The 24,995-nt window shown below is 42.1% G+C and overlaps 1 protein-coding gene across 2 annotated transcripts in view; it reads right to left on the bottom strand.

Moving 5' to 3' along the window:
* Window positions 1–3,031: 3,031 nt before the first annotated feature.
* The window catches only part of Il23r (interleukin 23 receptor), a 76,255-nt gene continuing 54,291 nt past the window's right edge, over window positions 3,032–24,995 (bottom strand). The window contains exons 9-11 of one of the 2 annotated variants that reach the window (XM_036182795.1): window positions 22,475–22,565; window positions 19,693–20,437; window positions 3,032–3,403 (exon numbers count right to left, since the gene is read on the bottom strand). In XM_036182795.1, the coding sequence (XP_036038688.1) occupies window positions 19,799–20,437; window positions 22,475–22,565 (730 nt within the window). In that variant the 3' untranslated portion in view covers window positions 3,032–3,403; window positions 19,693–19,798. Of the gene's footprint in view, window positions 3,404–19,139; window positions 20,438–22,474; window positions 22,566–24,995 lie in introns of those variants that run through there. The other variant, XM_036182796.1, reaches the window with a different exon arrangement.

The raw sequence follows: 24,995 nt of genomic DNA on the forward strand, positions 1-24,995 counted from the left end.
AAGGGTGCAGCCATTTGGATGTCAAAGAGTCCTCAGACATCTTGATGTCTGACTTCCAACCTCCAGAACTGGGGTGGGGGATACATTTCTGCTGTTTCAGCCACCCCATTTGTGGTAGGACTTTGTTGTGACAACCCTAGCACCCCAACTTCCAGGGTTTCCTAAAGGCCAACAGTACACGAAAAGGTACTCATTAGTCATCGGAAAATGCAAATTAAAACCACAACAATCTACCATTCCCCACCTACTAGAATGGTTATAATTAAAACATCTGATGGTGCAAAAAAATTTAGCTACTACTATAATTATTGCTATACTCAATAGAGACTTACAATAGGTTGTCTTTGGCACTGTTCTAGAGAAATACATCACAGAGATAAAGAAAACAAAGGCTGCCCTACCTTCCTTGAACTTATGGACCCTGAAGGAGGAAAGGCGACTAGACCAGTCAAAAGAAATAATCTGATCTAAGTACTGTCATTGTGAAGGTGACTTTGGGAACACACAGCAATATGAGCTAGCCTAGATTAAAGGCAACATCAATGATAATTAAAGAGAAGGGAGAGCGTGACAGGCCTTTTCTGACAGAATAGGACTGAGACACACAGCTTCACAAACAGATGAGTAACTGGTGTTACTGCAGAGATGCTGCTCAGATAACTGATTGACGTTACTGAAAGGTGAGACCCAATGTGTTTGAAAAGACAGAAGGCCCTCCAGGGTATTCTCCTCTCTTCCCCTTCAGGGTGATCCAGTTCTGGCCCCGACTCAAGCTCAGCAACATAGAAGACTGCAGTCCAGGTTGGCTTTGTGTGAAAGCTGCCAGCTCCTGGCTTCCGAGAACACCATGCTCATTTTAATGCTCTAGTACCACCTTCCTGAAACTGAATAGTTTTTCACCCAGTCCCCCATTTTCATGGTGTTACACAGCAGATCCAGTCTGCTGCTAAGAGTAGTCATGATCCTCAACAATTTAGTGTGCTCCTTAAGAAGTATTACCTGAATACTCTGTAGGTGACTCAATACCCTGTACAAAGAGGTTTATTTGCATAATAGAATCACAAGCCACAGTTCAAAAAAAGATGTGTATTTGATGCCCAGAGAGGGACAGTCCAAAGAGGTTTATGGAAGAACAAACATGACTCTTAGTTAGGTTTCTATTGATGTGAAGAGACACCATGACCATGGCAACTCTTATAGGGGAAACATTTAATTCTCCTCATGAGTCTATGGGGGCCATTTTCATTTCGACCATTATACATGTCATAGAGGGATTATGGGAAATCTTAACCTGAAACTAGGGTTCCTGGGTTAGCCAAGCATAATCATTATATTTTTTATAATTCAAATAGCCAGAACAAATGTGAAGGCCATGTAAATAATTTATGCATTTCCCCCAGATTACCAGTGTTTTAAAGATTTTGTCACATTTGCTTCATCTTGTGTACCAGAATTCTGGAAAAGAATCTCCATCCACAAATACTTTACTAAAACTTCAGTGACTACGGAGAGTTTGGACTATTGCAGCTCCCAAAGTATAATTACAATTTTTCTATCTTTAGCTCCCCAAAGAGCCATTCCTTGCCCACATCAGAGTCAGATCTAATATCCTGATAAACAGATTAAAAAAATATCTTGGGATGTATTTGCATAACAAAGCCTTATCTTCTACCGAAGGAAGGGGAGGGAAGGGCAAAGAATGTCAGGAGATAACATCTAAGGCCTATAGTTGAGATTCTCCCATTTTGCAGAAATTACCTCCCAGGTGCTTCTACCAACACACTAAAAATAAACAAACAAACAAACAAACAAATAAATAAATGCCTTGATTTGTAACTTTTTTCTTTCTGTTACTATAAAGCTCCACGAAACTGCTTCCATTTGAAACACTGTGTCCAGGGCATCGTTATTTAAATTTTGGCTCTAGAATAAACTTTCTCTTATCCCTTTGAGTTGAGAGCTGTAATTTTGTGTGGATGACTCCTTACTATTTTCTCTCTTTTCTTCCCCGGGAACCTCCAAGAGAGGCTGCTTGCAGACATAGCAGCCTGTTACAGTCAGCTGTAAAACCTGTATGTGTTTTAAGATAAATAAAAATATGCGTTTGAATGCTCACAGTATAGCATCAAATGAAACAAACTTAACATTATTCTACACTTTTTTTTTTTTTTATAATCTAAGGCAATAAAATTTTGGTGACAGTCCCAAAAAGCACCTGACAGGAAAGTCTGTCATGCTTCCTTGTGTACAGGATTTGGTCCAAATTCAAGTGTTTTATTCAGTGGTGGACTCTGTTTTGTTTTTTTTTTTAATGATTTATTGTGGCTGGATTTGGATATGTGTCATAGGTGAGCCTTTAGTAACTTTTCCAGGACATGTATACACACACACACACACACACACACACACACACACACACACACACACTCCTGCTGATGTTCATGGTATAACTTTCTTATTTTTTGTGATCTATGTATTATTACTACTAGAAAGAAGGACCCAAATTTGCATGCCTACTTAAAGAAACAATTTAAACAGCAGTCCCTGGGATTCACCGAGGAACTTCTAGTGCACTGCTGAATTAGGTGCATGGGTAGGAATGAAGGGGCATGTCTTCAAAAGCTGTATGTATTTGTTACCACACCCTAGTAAGTGATGCTGGGCAATACTCAGTTGCCTTAGCCATCAAATGGTGGTGATAACACATACCTCAGAGGGCGTTAGGAAGAGTAATTAAACAATTGAGGTGAAGAATCTGGTATAAATGAACGTGTGCATTGAGATTTAGTTTCTGTCAAATTTATGTATTAATGATAATGATGCCTGGTACCTCAGTAAGCCTATTTACACCAGGGGATGCAGGAGCTGACACTTAGGTAATTTCTTCCTCCGTTTGTAGGAAGAGTTACCTGGTTTCTGTGCAAATACAATGCTTTCTCTTTTATGTGCTATACCACATCAAACTCAGTATCATGCAAAAGATTTTTGCTTATGTAGTCACAGGAAAGAAAACTTGCATCAGTTGGCTTGATAATTTTGTTTAGCCATACTTTATTTACATTCTGAAAGTTAGCTGTGTGTTTTAGGGGTGGTAGTGGTTTCCTCTTACTTGATGCTTGATATCTTTATCCAGTGTTTTAATCAGAGACATAAAGGTCTGACTGGGATCATTTATAACCATAAAAACAACAGGGCTTTCAGTCTGTTTCAGATTTCCAAACAGGATGTTCAGAGAGTTGCTAACATGAGCTATTGTCTTCTCAAGAGCCTGCAAGACTGTGGTGTTTTCATTGCTTTTCAGTGTGATTTCACTTGTTCAATTGCAAAGATGTCAATGGAAGAGGAGATGTGATGGTAGCTTCAGGTTTAACCCCCAGCATCCTGTTTCCTTAGGCTGTAGTCCCTGTTCAAGTTCAGGCACATTAGCGTGCAAGGCAAAACAAACACTGAGAATTATTGCTAACCATTATTAACACAAAATCACGTACATTCTAGAAGACAAACACGAAGTTTTTCTTTAATTCTTTTTCCCTGGAAAATGGGAAATGGCTGAGAATCTCACTTGTAAATAACAGACGCTGGATTCTAAGTAGCAAAGGAAAAGAGACCGAATGATGGAAGGGTGAACCGTCAGTTATGAGCGTGGTTGAACTTGAAGGAAGTATTTATAGCTGACGTCCAGTCCCAGCACTTGATGGGTAGAGGCAGGAGGGTTTGTGTGAACTCAAGGGCAGCCTGGTCAACACAGCAAGCTCCAGGCTTGCCATAGATACACAGTGAGATATTGTCTCAAAAATTATGTATTTGTTTTTATGAATAAAGGTGATCTGTCTACATGTCTGTCTATGCACCATGTGTGTGAAGTACCCACACAGCCTGGAAGAGGGTGTCAGATCCTTGGGACTGGAGTTACAAATTATTGTTAGCTGCCATGTAGATGTTGGCAATCAAACCCCTGTCCTCTAGAAGAACATCAAGTACTCCTAACTGCTGAGCCATCTCTCCAGTCCTGTAATCAAACTTTCTTTTACTTTTTTTAACGTAATAAAAATAATATGTCTTCTCAGTGAGGATTACTCCACATGCTTAGAGATGAAGGAAAAGTTCTTTACTTTAGGCCTTGACCAACTGGGGCTAACAACCAAATAAGAGCCCCAATCGAAGATTTCATTAGTTTTTATCCACCTTAGGCTTATATATTTTACACATGTCATTTTAAATTTCTTTTGGGCTTGGCCCCAGGTTATACTTCCAAAAATTTAAATAGGGACAGGAGACTGCAAGTCTGGCTGCTTAGGCAGACAGGAGATTTACTCTACAAAGACTTTACATATTGACAGAATTATTTTAAGTATGCCAGTGTAACAACAAATAGTTGTTACCCAGGGTCACCTGGTAGACTCATGTTTTTCCTGATAAGAGTACAGCAGTCTTAATGGCAGACCTGAATTTATTGATGACTGTGACTCTACATGGTCTGCCCCCTGAGCTGCTCTTTAGAGATATTCCTTTGTATGGAAATCAGGGCCTAATGGCTGGTCAATCCTGGTGAACATTTATATCCTAGCATCCCAAATTTCCCTTGTTGCTAATAGGCCTGGTTAGTTTAGTACTTAACTATGGGATATTTTGGAGACAGTGCTCTCTTAGCTAAATTCCACTTGTGAGACTTCATGTCTCTAAGCAAATCTACTAGTAAAGCTTTTATAACATCAATTTCATTACCTTGGGGTTTCTTCTGCATCAGGGAGATGTTATGTGTATGTAAGTTCTGGTGTCCATGAAGGCTAGAAGCTTTGGATACCCTTGGAGTTGAAGTTACTGATGATTATGGGCCCCAGTGGGTGTCAGGAACCAAACTCAGGAACTATGAAAGAACAGTACACACTTCAACTGCTGAGCCATCTCTTCAGCCCCATGATGGCACTTAATTTTAATTCCCTAGCATGAAGGCCCACTCTCCAAATTTCTCATATGGGAAGTTTGAGCTTCAGTGTATGCATTCAAGAGAAGCAGGTCTGTCCACAATACCGGTGATGTGCTGTTTCTATAGTTCCCCTTTTCTGGTTCCCTCCTATCTGGCCACATTACCATCAGTGTCAGCCAATCAGCTAGCTTCTATTGACCAGCATGCAGAAATGCATGTTTCAAGATAAGCTTATCAAAGCCCTTTCATTAACAGTTGTGTACATTTGCCCCATGCTAGATGCATCAAAGGCTCTACTTGGAAAGTTTGGAGTACTACGGTGTGTGAGAGAGAAGGTCCCCAATGACACACTGGAGATCTAGTTCCAAAGCTGTTGTCTGTTGTCAGTCTTGTTTTTATTCATGTGGCCAGAATTAAAGAAGTAGGCCCTGAGATTATCAAGCAAGGATAAACGGATATGTAGAAAATGTAAAAAATGTAAATGGCTTGAGTATTTAGTTTTGTTAGTTATTGCTGGCTATAGGGACTTTTTTTGTGTAATTCCAGAACTCCTAAGGCTGCGGAGAATCATAGGTTTGAGGCTAGCACAGGCTATTTAGAAAATTGGTCTCAATGTAGAAGAAACCAGAAGTAATAAAATTGATGTTACAAAGGATTTTCTAATAGATTTTCTTGGGAGACAATGAAATCACACAAGTGGAATTTAACAAAAAGAGCACTGCCTCTAAAATATCCCAAACATAAGAACTATGCTAGCCAGGCTTGTTAGAGACAAGCAAATATTAAGCTGTTAGGATGTAAGTGTTCACCAGAATTGACCAGCCTTATGGAAGGAATATTCCCTTCCATAACAAAGACAATTTGCATTTAAGCCACTGTAGCAATCTAAATGAGAACAGCTCCCATAGGCTCATATATTTGAAAGCTCAGTCACCAGGGGGTGGAACTGTTTGTGAAGGATTAGGAGGTGTGGCCTCATTGGAGGAGGTATATCATTAGGGGTGGGCTTTGAGGTTTCAAAAGCCCACACCAGGCCCAGACTCTCTCTCTCTCTCTCTCTCTCTCTCTCTCTCTCTCTCTCTCTCCCCAGTAGGTGGATCAGGATGTAAACCTCTCACTTACTGCTCCAGCACCATGCCTGTCTGCTTTGTGCCATGATGATAATGGACTAATCTTCTGAAACTGTAAAGAAGACCCCAATTAAATGCTTTTAAAAAAAATAAGAGTTCCCTTGGTCATGGAGTCTCTTCACAGCAATAGGACAGTAACTAAGGCAGCCTCGTACTTGGCATGGATGAAGGAAAGTAAGCAAATCTCCAGGATATGTAACTATGACTACTGCAGCCACTGGGTAGAGCACTCTTTGGTGGTCATGCACTACATCCCTTTATAAAAGGCAAGTCCTCCTCGCTACTTTCTTTCTTCCTTCTGCTCTTGCTCAGAGGCCGCCTCACCTCTGCACTCCCTCTGCCCCAAATAAACCTCTCACATGAGCTCTGCTGTAAGGTGTGGCCTTGTGGTGCCTCTTGGCTCCAACTTGCCAAGGTCACAATATGTACACACATACACACACACACACACACACACACACACACACACACACACACACACACGAGGATGCATGGAGATAAAGAGAAACAAAAGGAATTTTTAAAAATTAAAAGTTCAAAATGTTAGTGTTAAGGAAGTTGGTCCAGAGAAACTCTTTAAATAATTGCCTGTTTCTTTTTGTCCCACCACCTTAAATTTTTTTAGTGTGTGTGTGTGTGTGTGTGTGTGTGTGTGTGTGTACATGTGCATTCACGCACCATTGCATGTATGGTATGTAAGTCAAAAGATAACTTGCAGGAGTCAATTCTTTCCCTCCACCATGTGGATTCTGGGGATCAAGCTCAGGTTATCAGGCTTGGCAACAACTCCCTTTACCTACTGTGCCATCTCACTACCTCTGCTTAATCATCTTTTGGTATACAGCTTCTAATTTCCAGGTCACCTTATGGACTTAGATGATGGTTGTAGCTGTAGCCGTCTTGCCAATTTTCCAGTCAGCAAAAATGAAAAAAGGAAAAAAATGGCTTCTTTCTTTGTCTATCCCCATACCTCTCCACTGCTTTAACAACATTTCCTAGAACCTTTCTCAATAGTTTCTATGCATATCCCATTATGGCCAAACCTAGCTGCAAGAGAGGCTGGGCACTGTATGTTTTAACTGAACGTGTCACTTCCATTAGAATACTGACAGAAACTTAACAGTCCCTGGTATAGTTAATTAGAATCCTATGCTGTGGTAAATTCTGGGAGTATGGTAAGTGTATGATAAACACATAATCACAGGCAGTCTCTGCAGAAGACCAGATGTAGAGAGAGTTCAGGGCAGGTGGAGATAAATTTGATGGCAGGGGTGTGCTTCTTATGCTTTATGAAAGGCAAGAAGGTACAGGGAGTTGAGTTTGTAGACAGACTGGTGGTGGCATGATGATGCTCCCATTGCTTGCCATCTGTAACTTTGATAAGGAAGGCATTGACAAATAATAGTAAATAAAGGTAAAACAAAAGCCCCTTCTCATGAGGCAGAAACTTAGTTCCTAGAAGTGTATATAAAATACCTCTGACAAACCTTTAGAAAGTTCCAAAAGAGCTCCCAGGAGCTTCAACTTCAGTAGTAGTTTTGGAAAAAATAGGGTTTTCCCCCTCTTTTTTTCTGAAATGGATTCTGGGTAATTGAAACAGAATGAGAAGCATGAATCTATTTGTGAGCACATTAATCTGGTGTGAGTTGTAATAGAGCCCTGGGCTGGAGTGAGGAAGAGGGTCTGGTCTAGCAAACTGTATATAAATGATCAGGCTAAGCTCAGCTTCATTCAGAAAAAGAATGGATTGAATCTAAACATATGAGATGTCATCTATAATAGTGTCTTAATAAATAAATCTTAATAAAACCCTTGGTCTTAATAAAACTCTTAGAGTTTCTTGTTTGTTTGTTTGTTTGTTTTTGCTGTGAAGAGACACCATGACCATGGCAACTCTTTTTTGTTTTGTTTTGTTTTTTTTTGAGATAGGATTTCTCTTGTGTAGTTTTGGTGCCTGTCTTGGATCTCAGTCTGTAGACCAGGCTGGCCTTGAACTCACAGAGATCCGCCTGGCTCTGCCTCCCAAGTGCTGGGATTAAAGGTGTGCGTCACCACTGCCCAGCCCATGGCAACTCATATAAAGGAAAATATATAACTGGGGCTGGCTTACAGTTCAGAAGTTTAGTCCATGTCAGGAAGCATGTTGGTGCATAGAGAAATCAGAAGGCTGCAGGAAGAGACATACTGGATTTGCTTTGAAACCTCAAAGTCCAGTGACATGCTTCCTCCAACAAGGCCATACCTCCTAATAGTGATGCTCCCTATGGGGATCATTTTGTTTCAAACCACCACAAACAGTAATATAAAATAAATGAACGTTCAACTGTTAGAAGTAAAGGATTTGCAACTCATAGGCTGAAGCTGTAGCTCAGAGGTAGAATACATACTTGACGTGAATGAAGGAAGATTTTAGTCACTAATGATGCTACATTTATAAATTAATATATGGAAGCAACACATTTCTCTATGCCAAACTTCCTATCAGCTGTAAGAATGCTTTGTCTTTTATAATTTAGCTGTTAAAGGATATCTAATTAATATTCTGAAAGGTGATCATGTAGGTTTGCTTACTCATTTTCTTTAATTTAGTGTACTGCTTGCCTGTGCCTTATCATCAGGTGGATGACTGTCTAATTAGTATGGAAGCTGGACAGGTTTCTCCCCCAGTGAGGGACACTGTTTGCTTGGTGGGATCTTATTTCCGTCAAATGAATCCCCGTGAAGAAAAGGGTTTGGGTCAAAAGCCAAGAAATCCATTGAAAATGACTGTGACATTGGAGTGACTCAAGAAAATAAAACGTGGATATGATTCCTTGCACCTAGTGACAGTTCACAACCATATGTAACTCTAGTCCCAGGGGATCTTACAGCATTTTCTGACCTTCTTGGGTACCAGACATATATATGGTGCACATACATACAGGCAAGCAAAACACCCATACACATAATAAATATAAAATAATAATTGACCTGTGTACTAAATGGCACAGAAGCAAATAAGACTTGAAGGAAGTCTTACAGACTGAGTTTTCTTTGTCCACTACAAAAACTGGAAAAACAAACTTTCAGGCAGGAAGCAAAGGAAAGCAAAAGAGAAGGCTCGTTGACTTTCGCACCTCACACTTGGGTCCCAGTGTTGGGCTGTTTATGATTTCCTTCCTGTGCTCTGAGAGAGCAACTAATTTTAGGTTTTTCTTTATTGTTGGAGGAAGTATTTTGTTTTGCCTGAGACAATGGTCTAAGGAAAGAATGCTCTTCATTCTGTTTTTTATATACCAAAATTGATGAATGTATAACAAATAAAAAGCAGTTCTACAAACTGCTGCCTGCCCTGCTGCTGCTTTATTTATCTTTACTTTTCCTGTTATACAACTCAACCAGAACCTTCTCACTGCTCCGAGTAGAAGCAGACCATGTAAAATCACATTCTTAATATCTGCTAAATGTGAATTATGAGAAAAGACAAGAGCTTGTATTTCTGAACATAAGAGCGAACGGAATGTGTCTTCAGAGCAATTATGGGAATTCTACACAAGCAAGATGTAGAGTCATTATCCTGAGTTAGGTTGAGTGGAATTAGGAAAATGGCTAATGAGCACTAACATGAAACATTAACTGGAATTTAATGGTTAATCTTGGCAGTGGGGAAGAGACATAGGAACACTCTGTCCAGCCTCTGGTAGCTCTCTGTAATTTACCTTAACTTAAATAGAATTGTACACAATCTATTCATGAATCTGAATCTAATTACTTTGTATTAGTTTCATGCTTTCATCTCAGAGGGAGCCATGGTTTATTTTTAATCACCTCTTGCATGTTAAATCAATAGTGTCTGCCAAGTGGATAACAATTCCCTTTAAGGTGAAGCTCTCTGTAATTGGTATAATTACCTCACATGGAGAGAAGCCGCAGCAGGATTCTGTAATCTCCAGCTTTATAAAATCAAATTATGTCCACAACACACTATTTTATTTACACTGCTCTCAGAGCCCAAATGTGAACACAGCCCAGGCAAATCCCACAGTAACTGGAGAGCAGCTAGGTCATCCTTGGTGCGGTTGCCTCTCTCAGCTGTCTGAGGGAGAAGCCCCTGGGCCCAGTCATGGCACAGAGAAGTTTAGGAATGTTCTGGATCAACCTTCTGGGCTGGCCCACTTAATACCAGATGAAAAATTCTGTTTGGTCCTGAGGTTCAGTCTTCTCCAGGCTAGACTCAGTGTACAGAAAGGGAGAGAGATGTCTAGTCTGGGTTCTCCATGCTGCTCCAGAGGCAGCTTCAGGTAAGAGATGGAAAAAGGAAGCCTCAGAAAGGTCTCCAGCGCCTTCTCAGCAGGAAGTCTGCCTTCCTCATCTTTGCTCTTTGGAATGCTACAGCTAATTGTGCTTGAGAAAGGGGTAAATTGCTGAAGCACATCTTAGAAAACCTTGTTTCTATGTATCCACGTGCAGTCCCTCTGTCAAAAAAGGATGATTGAAAATATAAGAAAAGAATAAGCTGGGGATGTACAGGGTTGCAACCCAGCAACCCATACTGCATCCTTTATTGTATCTTCCACAATATTTTTAACTCTGGTTGCAAAAATTCTACTCTAAATAAAGTACATGGACAGACAGATAGAAGACACACACACACACACACACACACACACACACACACACACACACAAACCTGCTCCAGGAAATGGCCCCACTGTACTTCATCTGTGCCTCCATTATTTTTAACATAATTTTGGATTGATTCTTTGGGAATTTCACAACATGCACCCCAATAACATTTCCCACTCTTTCCATACCATCCCACTCATTTCCCAGTCTTTCCATATCCACCCTCCACCCTCGTAACCTCCCCTGCACCGCCAAAGAAAATAAAAAAAAATAAAATTAAAACAGAACAAGAAGCAACCACGCAATCAAACAAAAAACCCAAACCATCTCACCCACCCCTCTGGACACACACAACCTGCTCTTCTATCAGCTGCAGCCTTTTTTCTCTCCATCACAGCTGTCACGACTCTAGTTGTGCTGCGCATGTGCTGTTCTGTACCTCCATCTTTCCCACCACTCCATCACATGTTCATGCTTTGCAGTGGCTTTGGAAGCATGTGTTATGCAGTATACCCTTTTGTGTATTGCAATGAGTCATTGGTTCAAGGCCTCTGGCTTCTGTTAGACCATCAGTACAGGAACTCCTCTCAGATATCCTGCTGTTGTCTTGAGCCACGGAGATCCTGCAGCTATGGTTCCGCAGGACTGGACCCTTCAGGTGCTCCAACAGCTCATAGATGGGGAAGATGTTGGGGTGGGCCAATTCAAAGCCCTGAATCTGAGCCTGGGTGGCGGCTGAGTTGATCAGCCTGCCAGCTCTCCCTCGCCCAAGCAATGGGACAAGCTCCTTCCTGCTGCCCAGGTGAGGGGCAGGGTCTGCCTCTGTTTTTTGCTTATTCTTCTTACCAGCCATTGTGGTGTACAGCACAGGTACTCCACTGCGTCAGCATCTCTCCCCTTAAGCTTTCTTAGTGGTATCTTGAGAACCACTTTCCTCCTTTCTCCCTTCCCCTCCACCATACCAAAAGGGAAGATATTTCCACTTAGGATCAGCAACTTACAATACTGTGAGGCTCAAGGAAATGAAGTTGGTAATATTCTTAAGAGCAAAATGGATAGATGTCATGGGTTCATACTTGTTCCCAGAAAGTACAGGAAATACAAGATGAAAAAGTCAAAGTTGGGAGGTGAAGTGGGTAGGAGCAGCTGTGGGGAGAGAAGCGTGACTTCAACCGTTCCAGAATTTTTCTGTGCTAACTCATCCCTGAGATTGGTATGGTAATGGTGATGGCACTTCTAATGTGATAAGTATTAAATATAAATAGTAATAATTCTATGTAACAATTCAATTAGTACTCATTAAAAGAATTACAGAATGAAAACACTTTGCCAAAGTAGCATTGTAGAAACAGAGCTGAAGTTTCTCTGAAAACTAGGGCAGTTGCAGGCATACTCTCGATTTCCAGTTTATTGGAGATCAAAAAGACCAATAGAGAGTGTGCAATAAAAATGTCCCTCCTAACCAACACCCTCCTTGCTTTCTTTCAAATTCATGACCTCTTTTTCTCTAATTTTTATTACACACACTCACAGGACACACACACATTTCTAAATACATCAGCACAACTGGCTCCATCCATATAATGATTTTTTTAATATATGTGCTTTTAGGGCTGATCATTTGGTATTTGTAATCAGTTGGTGTGCTCTTCCCTAGTGTCTTAGGCAGAGTTAATATTGCTGTGTCATGATGAAGAGTAACTTGAGGAGGAAAGGGTTGATTTGGCTGACATATTCTGAATCACAGTTCACAGAGGAAAGCCAAGGCAGGAACTCAAACAAGGCAGGAACCTGGAGGCAGGAGCTGGTGCAGAGGCCGTGAAGGAGTGTAGACTTATTGTTTGCTCCTGTGGTTTGCTTATCCTACTTTCCAGGGCCAACAGTCCAAGGGTGTCCCCACAATGGGCTGGTCCCTCCCACATCAACCACTAATTAATAAATTTCCTGATAGCCTAGCCTACAGCCAGGTCTTGTGAGGTAATTTCTCATTGTGGTTTCCTCCTCTCAGATGACTCTACCTTGTGTCAAATCAACATAGATCTAGCTGGCACACTGGAAACTATTACTGAAGTGTAAAATAAAATAGGGGGTTAGGAGAGAAGAAATGTCTCTTCCAAATTTCAAATCCCAAATTTCTCCTTGATATTTTTTATTTATGCGTATGTATGTGTGTGTTAGGGCACACAAATGTGCAAGCGGGTGTTCATTAAAGCCAAAGAGGCCTTTGGAGCTCTTAGGGCTGAAGTTCCAGGTGACTGTGGGCCACTTGGTGTGGGTGTTGGAAACAGACTCCAATCCCTTACAAGAGCATCGAGCACAGTTAATCACTGAGCTAGCTCTCCAGCACCTCCCTTTTGATAAAAGTCCTGGAGAAACTCAATAAAAAGAACATAGCTCAACATAATAAATGTTATATACAAGAAACTTATAGCCCAAATTATATTAAATGTTAAAACACTCAAGACGTTCCACTAAAATAAGGAACAAGATTTTTTTTTCTTTTTCATTTGTGGTCAGTGTAGAAGTGGCAGTCTTAGCTAGAGCAGTAGCACAAGCAGGTAAATAGGGTAAATACAGGAAAGGAAGAGGTCAATGTATCTCTATTTGCAGGTGACATGATCTACACAAGAGAAGAAAAAGAACCCACCAGAAAACTCCCAGGGCTGATGAACACTTTCAGCAAGGTGACCACACAAATCAGTGAGCTTCTTATATACCAACCACAGGTATCTTGAGAAAACAACCAAGGAAATAATCCCCTTTACAATGGATTGAAACAACAACAACAACAACAACAACAAAAAACAAAACAAAAACAAAAACAAAACCAAGCAAACCTCCTTGGAATAAATCTAGCCAAACCTAACCGAAGTGAAAGCCTGTAGCAGAATTGTTAGAAGGTCTTATTAACAAAATAAACCCAGGGCCAGGTATTGGGGTGAATGCTGGAAGATCAGAGAAGCAGGACAAGCCACAGCCACTTCACCTTGCCAATTCCTCAGCTGATTCTGTTTCCTTAGACGGGAAGCCTCTGTGTCCTCATCCAAATGGCTCTCAGCTGAACTGTTTGTTGCTCAAAAGCCTAAAAGCTTAACCATGCCAAAAGCTTCTAGTTTCTGGTCTTCATGCCTTATATACCTTTCTGCTTTCTACCATCACTTCCTGGGATTAAAAGTGTGTGTCACCATGCCTGGCTGTTTCCAGTATGGCTTTAAATTCACAGAGATCCGTCCGGATCTCTGCCTCCCAAGTGATAGGATTAAAGGTGTGAGTGCCACTATTTTCTGGCCTCTATGTCTGTCTAGTGGCTGTTCTGTTCTCTGATCCCAGATAAATTTATTAGGGTGCACGATATATTGGGAAACACAATATCACCACAAAAGCCCTCTGCAACAAACTTAAAAACTGGAGGAAAAACCATCAAGGAAGGCTCCAGAAGACGGAAAAAGTCACATACTTCTAAATTGGAAGAATTAATATTGTGAAAATGGCCTTCTTACCAAAGAACTCTACAGATTCACCCAATCCAATCAAAATCCCAATGCCATTCTTCATAAAAATAGATAAAAAGTCTTAAATTCATAAAGACTCCAGGAAGCTAAAGCAATTCTGAGCAAAAAGGGCAATGGAGGTATCATTGTACCTGATTTTAAGTTGTATTACAAGGCTATTGTAATAAAAACTGTATGGTGCTGACACAAAAATAGAAATATAGACCAGTGGAATAGAATAGAGAATCCTGACCTAAACTAGCTACAGTAATGTAATTTTTGATTAAGATGCCAAAATACACTGGATAAAAGACAGCCTCTTCAACAGAACGTGTTGGAGAAATCCAGTGTCCTCATGTACAAGGATAAAACAACATCTCTTACACCACACAAAATCAGCTCCAATGGATCAAAGCCCTCAGTGTGAGGGCTGAAACCATGAAAGTTCTACAGGAAAAAATAGCTTCAATTTTCATTATAGAGGACTTTCATTTCCTTCATTAGATTTATTTCAAGGTCTCTCTCTCTCTCTCTCTCTCTCTCTCTCTCTCTCTTTCTCTCTCTCCCTCCCTCCCTCCCTCCTTTTGTCCTACCCTCTCTCCATCCCTCCCTCCCTCCCTTCCTTCCTCTTTCTTTTTTTCTTGATTTCTTCTTCAGGGAAGAACTTTTCGAATAGGACACCCTCGTTGCTTGGGAAACAAGGCCTGGAATGAGACCTCACGAAATTAAAAAGTTTCTGTACGGCACAAGAAGTAATTAAGTGACGAGACAGCTTACAGAATGTGGGAAACATCTTTGACAGCTGTACTTCTGATAGAGGATTAATGTCTAGAATATTAAAAAAATAAAATAGCTAAACAACAAGAAAACAAACAGGGGCTGGAGAGGCTAGCCAGTGGTTCAGAGCACCAGCTGCTCTTCCAGAGGACATGGGTTCAATTCCCAGCATTTGTATTGTCCTTGATGTTTTTAAGTTTGTTGCAGAGGGCTTTTGTGGTGATATTGTGTTTCCCAATATATCGTGCACCCTAATAAATTTACCTAGGATCAGAGAACAGAACAGTGGACACCAGTGTCCAACCATTTGTAACTACAGTCCAGGAGGATTCAATACCCTCTTCTGGCCTCCATGGGCACTATATGCACATGATGTACAGACATGCATGTGTGCAAAATACCCATATACGTAAATATACCTGAAAAGAAAACAACCTGTTTTTTTTGTTTTGTTTTGTTTTTTTGGTTTTTCGAGACAGGGTTTCCCTGTGTTGCTTTGTGCCTTTCCTGGAACTCACTTGGTAGCCCAGGCTGGCCTCGAACTCACAGAGATCCACTTGCCTCTGCCTCCCGAGTGCTGGGATTACAGGCATGCACTACCACCGCCCAGCCTAACAACCTGATTTTTAAAAAAACAAGCTTAGGGAGTTAACAGAGTTCTTCAAAGAGTAAGTAAGTGTTTTTTAAAAAGTGTTCAAGATCACTATCAGAGAAATGCAAATTAAAACTTTGAGATTCTGCAGCCTGGGTCCTCACAGTTCAGGCTGGCTGGAGACATCCACAGGCCCATCTGACACCATTTGGCCTAGGTGGGTGAAAGACACTCACAAGGTGAACCTGAGTCCCCACAGTCCAGGCTGGCTTGTGGCGCCAGGTAGGTAGGTACCATTATGATGAGCAACTATATGGTGGAAAATGGGAGAGGAAGAGAATCAGAACAGTTCATGTGCTGTGGAGAGAGGCAGAACTGAAGAAGCAAGGAGATGAGGAACAGCCTGATGTGTGTGGCTGGCCTGCTACCTGGGGACAGGTTGATATCTGGGCCTGGGCTGCTGCCAAGGGCATGTCTGGGCCCATGGTCCTACCACAGCCAGGGTCTGTGTTGACAACCATGACCCATGTTGCCACCAAAGTCCGCAAGGATGGCAGGAGTCTGGGCTGCCACTGTGGTCATGTTGGTGTTCAAGGGCCATGCCACCACTGGGTCCATGCCAATCTGAGTGGCCTGTTCTACTGCCCAGGACCCTTACGACATCAGGTATGAGCTGCTGTCAAGGGCCATGTCTGGGTCCTGGCCCTGCTGCAGCCAGGGTTTGCGTTGATGTCCATGGGTCCTGATACCATCGAAGGCTATGCCAATGCCATGGGCACATGTCAGTGTCCAATGGCCATACCGCCACTGGATCATGCTGATCCGAGTGCCTGTGTTGCTACCTGAGGCCATGGTGACATCCAAGCCTGGGCTGCTGCTGAAGACCATGTCTGAGTCCATAGTTCTACCACAACTAGGGTCAGTGTTGATGTTTGTGGACCATGTTGCCACCAAAGGCCACATGGATGCCTGAGATCTAGGCTGCAATCTGTGGCCATCTTGGTATCCAAGAGCCATGCTGCCACTGGGGCCATGCTTATCTGAGTGGCCTGCACTGCCAGCCAGGGCCATGGTATATACCATCTGGGCCTGGGCTTCCACCTAGGGCCATGTCTGTGTCTGTATCCCTACCATGACCAAGGTCTGTGTTAATGTGTCTGGCTCCTGATACCATTGAAAGCTGTGCCAACGACACGGGTCTGGTCAGCTACTTGAGACCATGTTGATGTCTGAGGGCCATGCTGCTACTGGGACCAGACTGATCTGGTTGTCCTGTGCTGCCACCCAGGACAGTGGTGATGTCCAGGCTCAGGCTGCTGCCTAGACCATGTCTGAGTCTGTGGTCCTATTGAAGCTGGGGTCTGTGTTGATCTCCATGGCCGATGTTATCACAGGGGGCCATAGGAATCATGAATGCTGAAATCCCAGGGCCATGCTGAGCCAGCCCTGGACTTCACTGCCCTTGTAATAGCTGTTCCCATCCCTTGTTGGACAGTGCAACAGAAGAGCTGGCTCCACCCCTCATGGTAGAGCTTCCCCTCCCCCCCCTGCACTCCTAGAGGTGGCTGTACCCCTCACAACAAGTGGGAGAGCTGGTCCAGATGGCATGGGTATAGGAGAGCTGGCTCCACCCCTCACCTGAGGCGGCTAGTCCTAGCAGCCTGGACTAACAAGCTCAACTTCCACCCAGGCCCACATCCTGGGCCTTGGCTTGGCCCACCCTAACATCTACACCATGTGATCTGCTGGAGTGCATGAAGGGACTGGTCCTGTGGAGCTGGACAAGAGCTGCAGGATCTCTAGGACTCGGAGCAATAGCAGGATGTCTGAGAGGACTCTCAGATGAGTGAGTGTCCAGCGATGATGGTGTGCCTGAAACCAGAGGTCTTCAACCAGACCAACAACTAACTCATTGTAATGAACATTTACAAGTAAGCCGGGTGGATGAAAGAGTATGTTGTGTGACACACCACAGCCCCCAATGCCACTGGGATGAAAGGAGACGTGTTAGAGGGGCAGGAAGATGGAGGAGCATGGAGGTTGTTTTTTTTTTAATTTTTTTTTTTTTGGGGTTTTCCTTTTTGAGGGAAAGCTGTGGGGGTAAGGGACAGGCATGGAGGGACTGAAAGGTGAGTGGGTTTGGAGTGTGTGATGTGAAATTCCCTAAGAATCAATAAATAATCATGTTATACAAAAACAACAACTTTGAGATTCCATCACACCCCAATCAGATTGTCTATTATGAAGAAAATAAATACTATGAGAATGTAGAGAAAGGGAATCATTATGCACTGTTGGTAGAAGTGTAAACTGGTGCTGACACTATGGGAAGGAGTGGAGAAGTCCTCAGAAACCTGGTAATAGATCTATTATACAACCACTGTTGGGCTTATACCCACAGGACTTCACATCCATTTTAGAGTTTCTGTTCATCCTTCACTGCTGCTCTACTCTCAATAACCAAGGAATGCTACCAGTCTGGATGCCCACTAGCTGATAAGTGGGTAGTGAAAATGTGGTACATATGCACAATGGAATATTATTCAGCAGCAAAGAAAAATGAAGTTATGAAATTTTCAGGAAAATGGATGGGAGAAGAAAATATTACATATTGTTTTCTATAAGTATGTTTAAGGTATGTGTTCGTCTGTATGGGAGTATGTGTGCATGAATGCTGGTGCCCTCCGAGACCAGAAAGGCTGTCAATCCCCTGGAGTTTGAGTAGCTGAGACTCAACCAGCATGGATACTGGGAATGGAACTCGGGTCCTTTACAAGAGCAGTGCCCATTGTTAACCAGCTCTTCCTCCTCGGGATGTTATATGGAATGAAGTAACCCAGCTCAGACAGACAACATTGCATGTTCTTTCTCTTATGTGGATACTTAGTACTAATTTTTTACATGTGCATTTGTAGATGTGAGTATGGGTGGAGGCCAGGAACCTAGAAAGGGGCTCTTGAGAGGGAGAAGGGGAGAGAAGAGGAGGGTAACAGAACACATGTGCTTTGCAAGTACAAGCGGCAGTGCTGGGGGTGGGAGGGCTTGAGTGGGCGTGGGCGCGCGCGAGGACAGAACGTGGGGAGAGTGTCAACCAAAACCAGGTCTACATGAAAAAGCCACAGAGAAACCTGTTACTTTGTAAGCTAAAAAAGTTTTTCCTGTGCTGAACAGGGATGTGGTGGGAGGAGACACCACATAACAAAAACTCTTGCTCCCTTCACACTGCCTGGGGTCAGTGGCACGCACTGCTCCCGAAGCATTGACAGGAGAGCAAAGAACTCTTGCTTCTGTCCTTTGAACTGGACAAAAGCTTTCTAAATGTGTTAGATTTGTGGTTATAATGAAATGGCCTATGGAAATATTCTTCACAGTACACCAGATCATCCAACAAACAGAAGATGACTCTGTCTTGCCGTTTTTTGTATCAAATCCGACCTGCCTCTGTCCCTTATTGTCAGTCTCTCTTTAGAGAAGACTAAAGAAAAGTCGTGATACTTTACAAGTCAGGATATTTAACAGTTGCGTTTTGTGAGTGACATAAAGCATCCCTTTTAGATTATGTAAAGTTCAACAAAGACGTATCTATTTTAGGATTAGACAATGGAATTCCCATCAGGTTTAAAGCTTTTTACATTGTAACTGGTTGTTCTACTTTGGATCACAATGGTGTCAGAGAATGAGACAAAAGTAAACAGAGGCATGTGGGGACCAACCTGCAATGTCTGCAGCAGACACAGGCCACAGGACAAGGGCAGATGGAGTGAAGGTTCACCATTCCAGAGTAGGAGACGCATCTGTTTATGAACACACTCAACATATAGTTGAAAACAACAGTAACACCATCTGTCTTGCCAATCCTGTGCTCCTGCCTCAAATGGATTCTGCTAGAATGTAAATACTGGTGTTTGCCACAGTGTGATCCCTGTTCCATTGGCAACCCCGCCTCAAGCCTGTCCCTTTCAGAAAGCGTGCCAAGTGGCGGCTCCTTCCCTGGAGCTGATCAAGACCACACCTACAGGGTATGTTGGCTCGGGTCCATACACCTGCCACATGATTCCCCCTCCTTCCTTCCCCCAAGATCACCCGGAAATGCTTTGCTTAGATTAAACCTGGTCCTTTACTTTTAACTGGGTTGATTTGGCTTAGTGTATTGGTGGAGGAACCTCCTACCTGGATGTTCATTCCTGCTGTCTTGTAAGTGTAATTACACTTTTTGGAGGGAAGATTTGGCCTTCAGTGGAAAGGCAGCCTCTCTCACTGACTTTGATGGGAGAGTCTACTTTTGCAAGAGTGAAATCCTACCGAATTGGCTTTCCAAAATGTTCTGTGGAAAGTAAGAACTAATAGATGCCAAATCCTCACTCCTGATTGCCAAACAGGAGACAAATTCATCAGACAGCACAGTCTGCTCTGGAATCGTTTCCCTGGGTGTGTCACTTTCCAAAATCATGGTTGTTTCCTCCTGTCTTGAGTTTTGTATATCAAGAGGATTGAATTCACCTTGATTTAAAACGAGGTTCAATTCATCAAGAATTAGTGTTTTGCTTAGTAAAGTCATACTTGAGGCAGAAAATGCAAAACTGGGATATGTTTTCAGTCTGGTAAAGTGGTCACTTGTGGCCTCAAGGGTTGCAGACTCCCTCTCATCCCTGGTACTGAAATGGTCTCTCCCAGAGGGAATGGTTGAAATCTGGGGTTTGTATCCAGTGTTGAGATCAGGAATGTACACAACAGAAGAACTGGTAGACAGCATTGTTAGCGGACAGTCTCTTGTCTCCAGGAGTCCTGTGAGCCTTTCTTCCTTGTAACCTGTGGGATTGTATTCCAGGGGAGAGATTTCACTTATCTCTGTAAGCACAGGATCCACATACGGAGCCTGCTCACTGTCATTATTATCCTCAAATACACCTTTTTCCTAGAAAAAAAAAAAAAAGACATTACTTCACTTTACAAACAAAACAACCCCTCCCCCCAAAAGACCCCAAAACCTATTTAAAGGAATCAACTGAATAATTGAGTTAGGGCTGAAATTTCCTTTCTCCAACTTCCCTTTCTTTCCCCCTTACTGTTATGTACTGGATGATTTCCTCCTGTCTTTTTGGTGTCTTCTAAACCTTTATTCAGGCCTCCCAAAGATAGAACTAAAAATAATCCAAGTCTTAAGCATATTTCTTGGTTAAAATCTTTTTTAAAGAGTCTTTTAGCCAGGCTGTGGTGGAGGCAGAGGCAGGCAGATCTTTGTGAGTTCTAGGCCAGCCTGGTTGACAATCAGAGCTGTTACACAGAGAAACCCTGTCTGAAACAAAACCAAACCAAAAAAAAAAAAGTTTTAAAAACTTTATTTATGTATTTTTATTCTATCCTGGGAACCCTTTGTTCATATGACATATGTCTGGGTTGAGTTGATTTGTAGGTGTGCTGACTCGTTTTCTGTCAACTCAACACAAGCCAGAGTCATTTTGGAATAGGGTGGAGAAAATGTGGCCTGTGAGCAAGCCTGTGGTACGTTTTCCTGATTGATGATTGATGTGGGAGAGGCTAGACCACTGTGGGCAGTGCCACCCCCCGAGCTAGTGCTCCTGGGTGCTGTAGGAAAGCACACTGAACAAGCCATGGAGAGCAAGCAAGTAAGCAACTCTCTCTCCTCCATGGCCTTGGCGTCAGTTCCTGCCTCAGGGTCCTGCCCTGCCTGCCTTGGACGAAAGGCTGCAAGCTGTGAGATGATGCAAGCCCTTTCTTCCCCAAGTTTCTTTTGGTCATGGTGGTTTATCACAGCCATAGAGAGCAAACTAAGACAGAGGGCTCGCCCAGCTTGAAGACCCATGTGTGTCTGCTTTGCACACAGGCCTGAACTGCCCAAGATGTTGTCCCCTCTGTACTTGAGCTCATGCATTCTTTTTCTAGAATATTCTTTCAGGAAGTCCTCATCTCCCCATGTTTCCACTCTGCATCCATCACATTCGGCCTCTTTCCTATGGTCACTGCTCTTGAAGTACCATATGTTTAGATGACATTTCTGTCCCACTAACTGGTTATTAAAAATGGTAATGGTTAAGCAGAGTTCTGGAAACATAATATTTCTGACCCTTTGCTCTGTAGCCGGCAAAGCTGCAACCTCCCCACCCCGGCCCTTCCCAGGGCCATCCTGTTGCATACTCCTTTTTTCCTGGTTGACATCAATCCTAGAGCACCCTGTGACACCATCTTCCACAGTCACCCAACAATAATCTTTGCATAGTCCATAAAGTTGGAGAAATGGAGTGGTACCCTCCCTGAGACTTGGACACACTTCTGTCTCTGGTAAACAATCCTCTTGGAGCCTTTAATGCATGTTCCACAAAATGTTTCTTCCCTCCCTCCTCTGCCCTGAAGACACTTACCAATCTTTCTTCCTGAAAAGTATAGTTTCCTTTTCTCCTGCCCTTTACTCTGCTAACTGTTCTTTCATCTAAGTAGGGCTTGAAATTCTACAACTTTGTTTCCACACACATACATAGCTATGTTTCTACTCTAATGACCAGACTGCACTCCAACTGACATTTCAATTGTGGAGATTTTGTTGTTGTTTACTATTTATTTTTAGAGTTATTTATCTTATTTTATATGTTCAAATGTTTTGTTTGCATATATGTATGTGCATTATGTGTGTATATGGTGTCTGAAGGGGTCAGAAAGGGGCATTGGATCCTCTGGAACTGGAGTTATGGATGGCTGTGGGCCACCATGTGAGTGCTAAGAATTGAACCTGGGTCCTCTGCAAGAGCAACAAATACTCTTAACTACTGAGCAGCCTCTCCAGCCTCTACTTATTAGTTTTGAAAAGGTCTCATTATATACCTCAGGTTGGCCGCGAATTTGTGATCTTCCTGCCCCAGCCTTTCCAATGCTGGTATTACTGGCATACCTACCACACTGGGAACCAATCAGGTTCTGTTTGGTGCTGTTTGATTACCTGTAGCAATTTTGCAACATTGCTATTTTCCATTTTAGGAATCTTTTCATGTAGCCACTTTGGGATTATCAGTAAGACTTTTCTTTTAATTCTAGAAAACAAAACTACACATTAGAAGCAGCCCCTTCCTTCCTTCCTTCCTTCCTTCCTTCCTTCCTTCCTTCCTTCCTTAGTTTTTTTGAGACAGAGTTTCTCCATGTAGCCCTGCCTATACTAGATCTTACTCTGCAGACCAGGCCGGCCCTGCCTGCCTCCTGAGTGCTGGGATTAAGGGCATGCACTGCCACACTCTCTCAGCACATCTCTGGAGAATCAGAGCAGGCAATCAGAGGTGATGAACTGAGCTAGAATGGAACACAACTTGACCACTTGAAGGAAAGTCTTCTGTCTCTTCCTTAAGAAGGGTTCAGTGAGAAGCCAGCTTCATGTCTTTTCAGATGTCTCTCATGGTGCTGCCTTTGTGTATAAAAGCACTTTCTTCATTGACTGTGCACACTCGTTTGTGCAAAAAGGTTGTACCAGGCTTGTAGACAAGACTGCACATATCTGAGATCTATTTTTATACATCAAGAAACTGTTAAACAAGTAAGACCTGTTATTTGTTTTAGCAAGTTCCCTAAACACATTTATCAAGTCACAACAAAAATGGCTGAGTGGACTTTGCAAGCTCCTTTGACCTTGATTGACACTAGGGAAAAATGATTTCTTTGTGTATATGTATACAATCTTTTATGACTCCGATTTTAAAATTAATTCACATTCTTTCTGTTTATAAGTAGACCAAGCTAGTGATTTGATGATACTGTGATGTTTCACAATACACATTAATACAGTATACAGTGATATTACATATATATATTTAAAGATTTACTTACTTATTTATTTACTTATTTATTTATTTATTTATTTATTTATTTATTTATTATGTATACAGTGCTCTGTCTGCATGTGTCCCTGCAGGCCAGAAGAGGGCACCAGATCTCATTACAGGTGGTTGTGAGCCACCATGTTGTTGCTGGGAATTGAACTCAGGACCTCTGGAAGAGCAGTTGGTACTCTTAACCATCTCTCCATCTCTCCAGCCCAACATATATATTTTTAATTTATCTACTCTTAGTTTTGTTATATTTAAATGGCGATACACTATTCTGAAAATATTTTACATTTTAAAAGACTGAAACTTTTGCTGTACCTCACTGCCAGAGTTAATAATACACCTCAAGGTCACTTAAGAGACTGCTAGACTACTGTGTATTCAGTTTGTTTAATCCACCTTTAAGAAAATACTGTAGTAGTCAATCTTACTTGCATAGGATTTCCCATGTAATCAACATTTACAACCTAAGCTAATGCATAGCTATAATCTTAAATTATCTCCTCTTCCATGCCCCTGACCCAGATAATGCATGTGTATCATTTGCTTAAAGCAGCAAGTATAGAAGTTGAAAGCCACTTTCTAAAATCTATCATAAAGGTTGAAAGCAATCATGTATGGATATGGATATTAGTTGATAAACAATGATATTTTTCATTAATGTTATCTGGGCCAGTTGGGATCAGTTGGAGCCAGGGACTTAATCCCTTGTAAAACTCTGTTAAAGATTTCTATGAAGTATCCTGTTCCCTTCCCATGTGACGCTTTCTGTGTTATTCAATAAAGAGCGAAGCCCTTTGTGAGAGACACACATGGCACTCACAGACAGACAGACACACATAGGGAGAGATACACACAGACACCTGGACAGACAGACTCACAAGACAGCCTTCAGGCAGGTACAGGTTCAGACTCATACAGCAGGCAGATGAGAAGGTACAGGGAACATGGGGCAGAGGATTCCAATCTGGACTTTGTTCTTGGTTAAATGACTCCAAGGGAAGTGCTTTTACTTCTTTCCTTAATTCGACACTGATGCATTATCAGTGACTTGGTCTTAATCACTAATACATATAATCTGTGCATATTTAAAATGTGATTTTTGCCTCTGGTTTAGTTCTGATTTTAATAATAGGCTTTTATCTGTAATGAGTTGTATTAACCAACAGTATCTACTCATATGTTGAATACTTACAGTGGGATTATTTCTTCTTTCTATTTTAAATGTGCATGTGTTGTCATTATACACGTGTGGATTTGTGGATATGTGTACATGTGGAGGCCTGGGGACAACCCTGGGTCAGGTGCTATCTGCCTTATTTTGAAGACAGGGTCTAGCATCAGCCTGGAGTTTGGCAAGTAGGTCAGGTAGACTGGCCAGTGAGCCTCACAGATATGCCTGTTTCTGCTTTTCCAGCACTGGGATTATAAGTAAGTAACACAATACCTGTGACCTTTGTTAAGTTGGATTCTAGGGCTCAAACTCAAGTCCTACTTTAATGAAAGAGCCATCTCCCAAGCCTCTCTTTTATTTTCTTAAAATTAGAATTTAAGCAATTGAATTATCTAAGAATTATTCTATTTTCTTATGCATTATTGCTAACTACAAGTCTTTGGGTTATATTAATTATAATAATGAAATGGTTA

Source organism: Onychomys torridus, chromosome 3, assembly GCF_903995425.1.
Source record: "Onychomys torridus chromosome 3, mOncTor1.1, whole genome shotgun sequence".
Classification (NCBI taxonomy): Eukaryota; Metazoa; Chordata; class Mammalia; order Rodentia; family Cricetidae; genus Onychomys; species Onychomys torridus.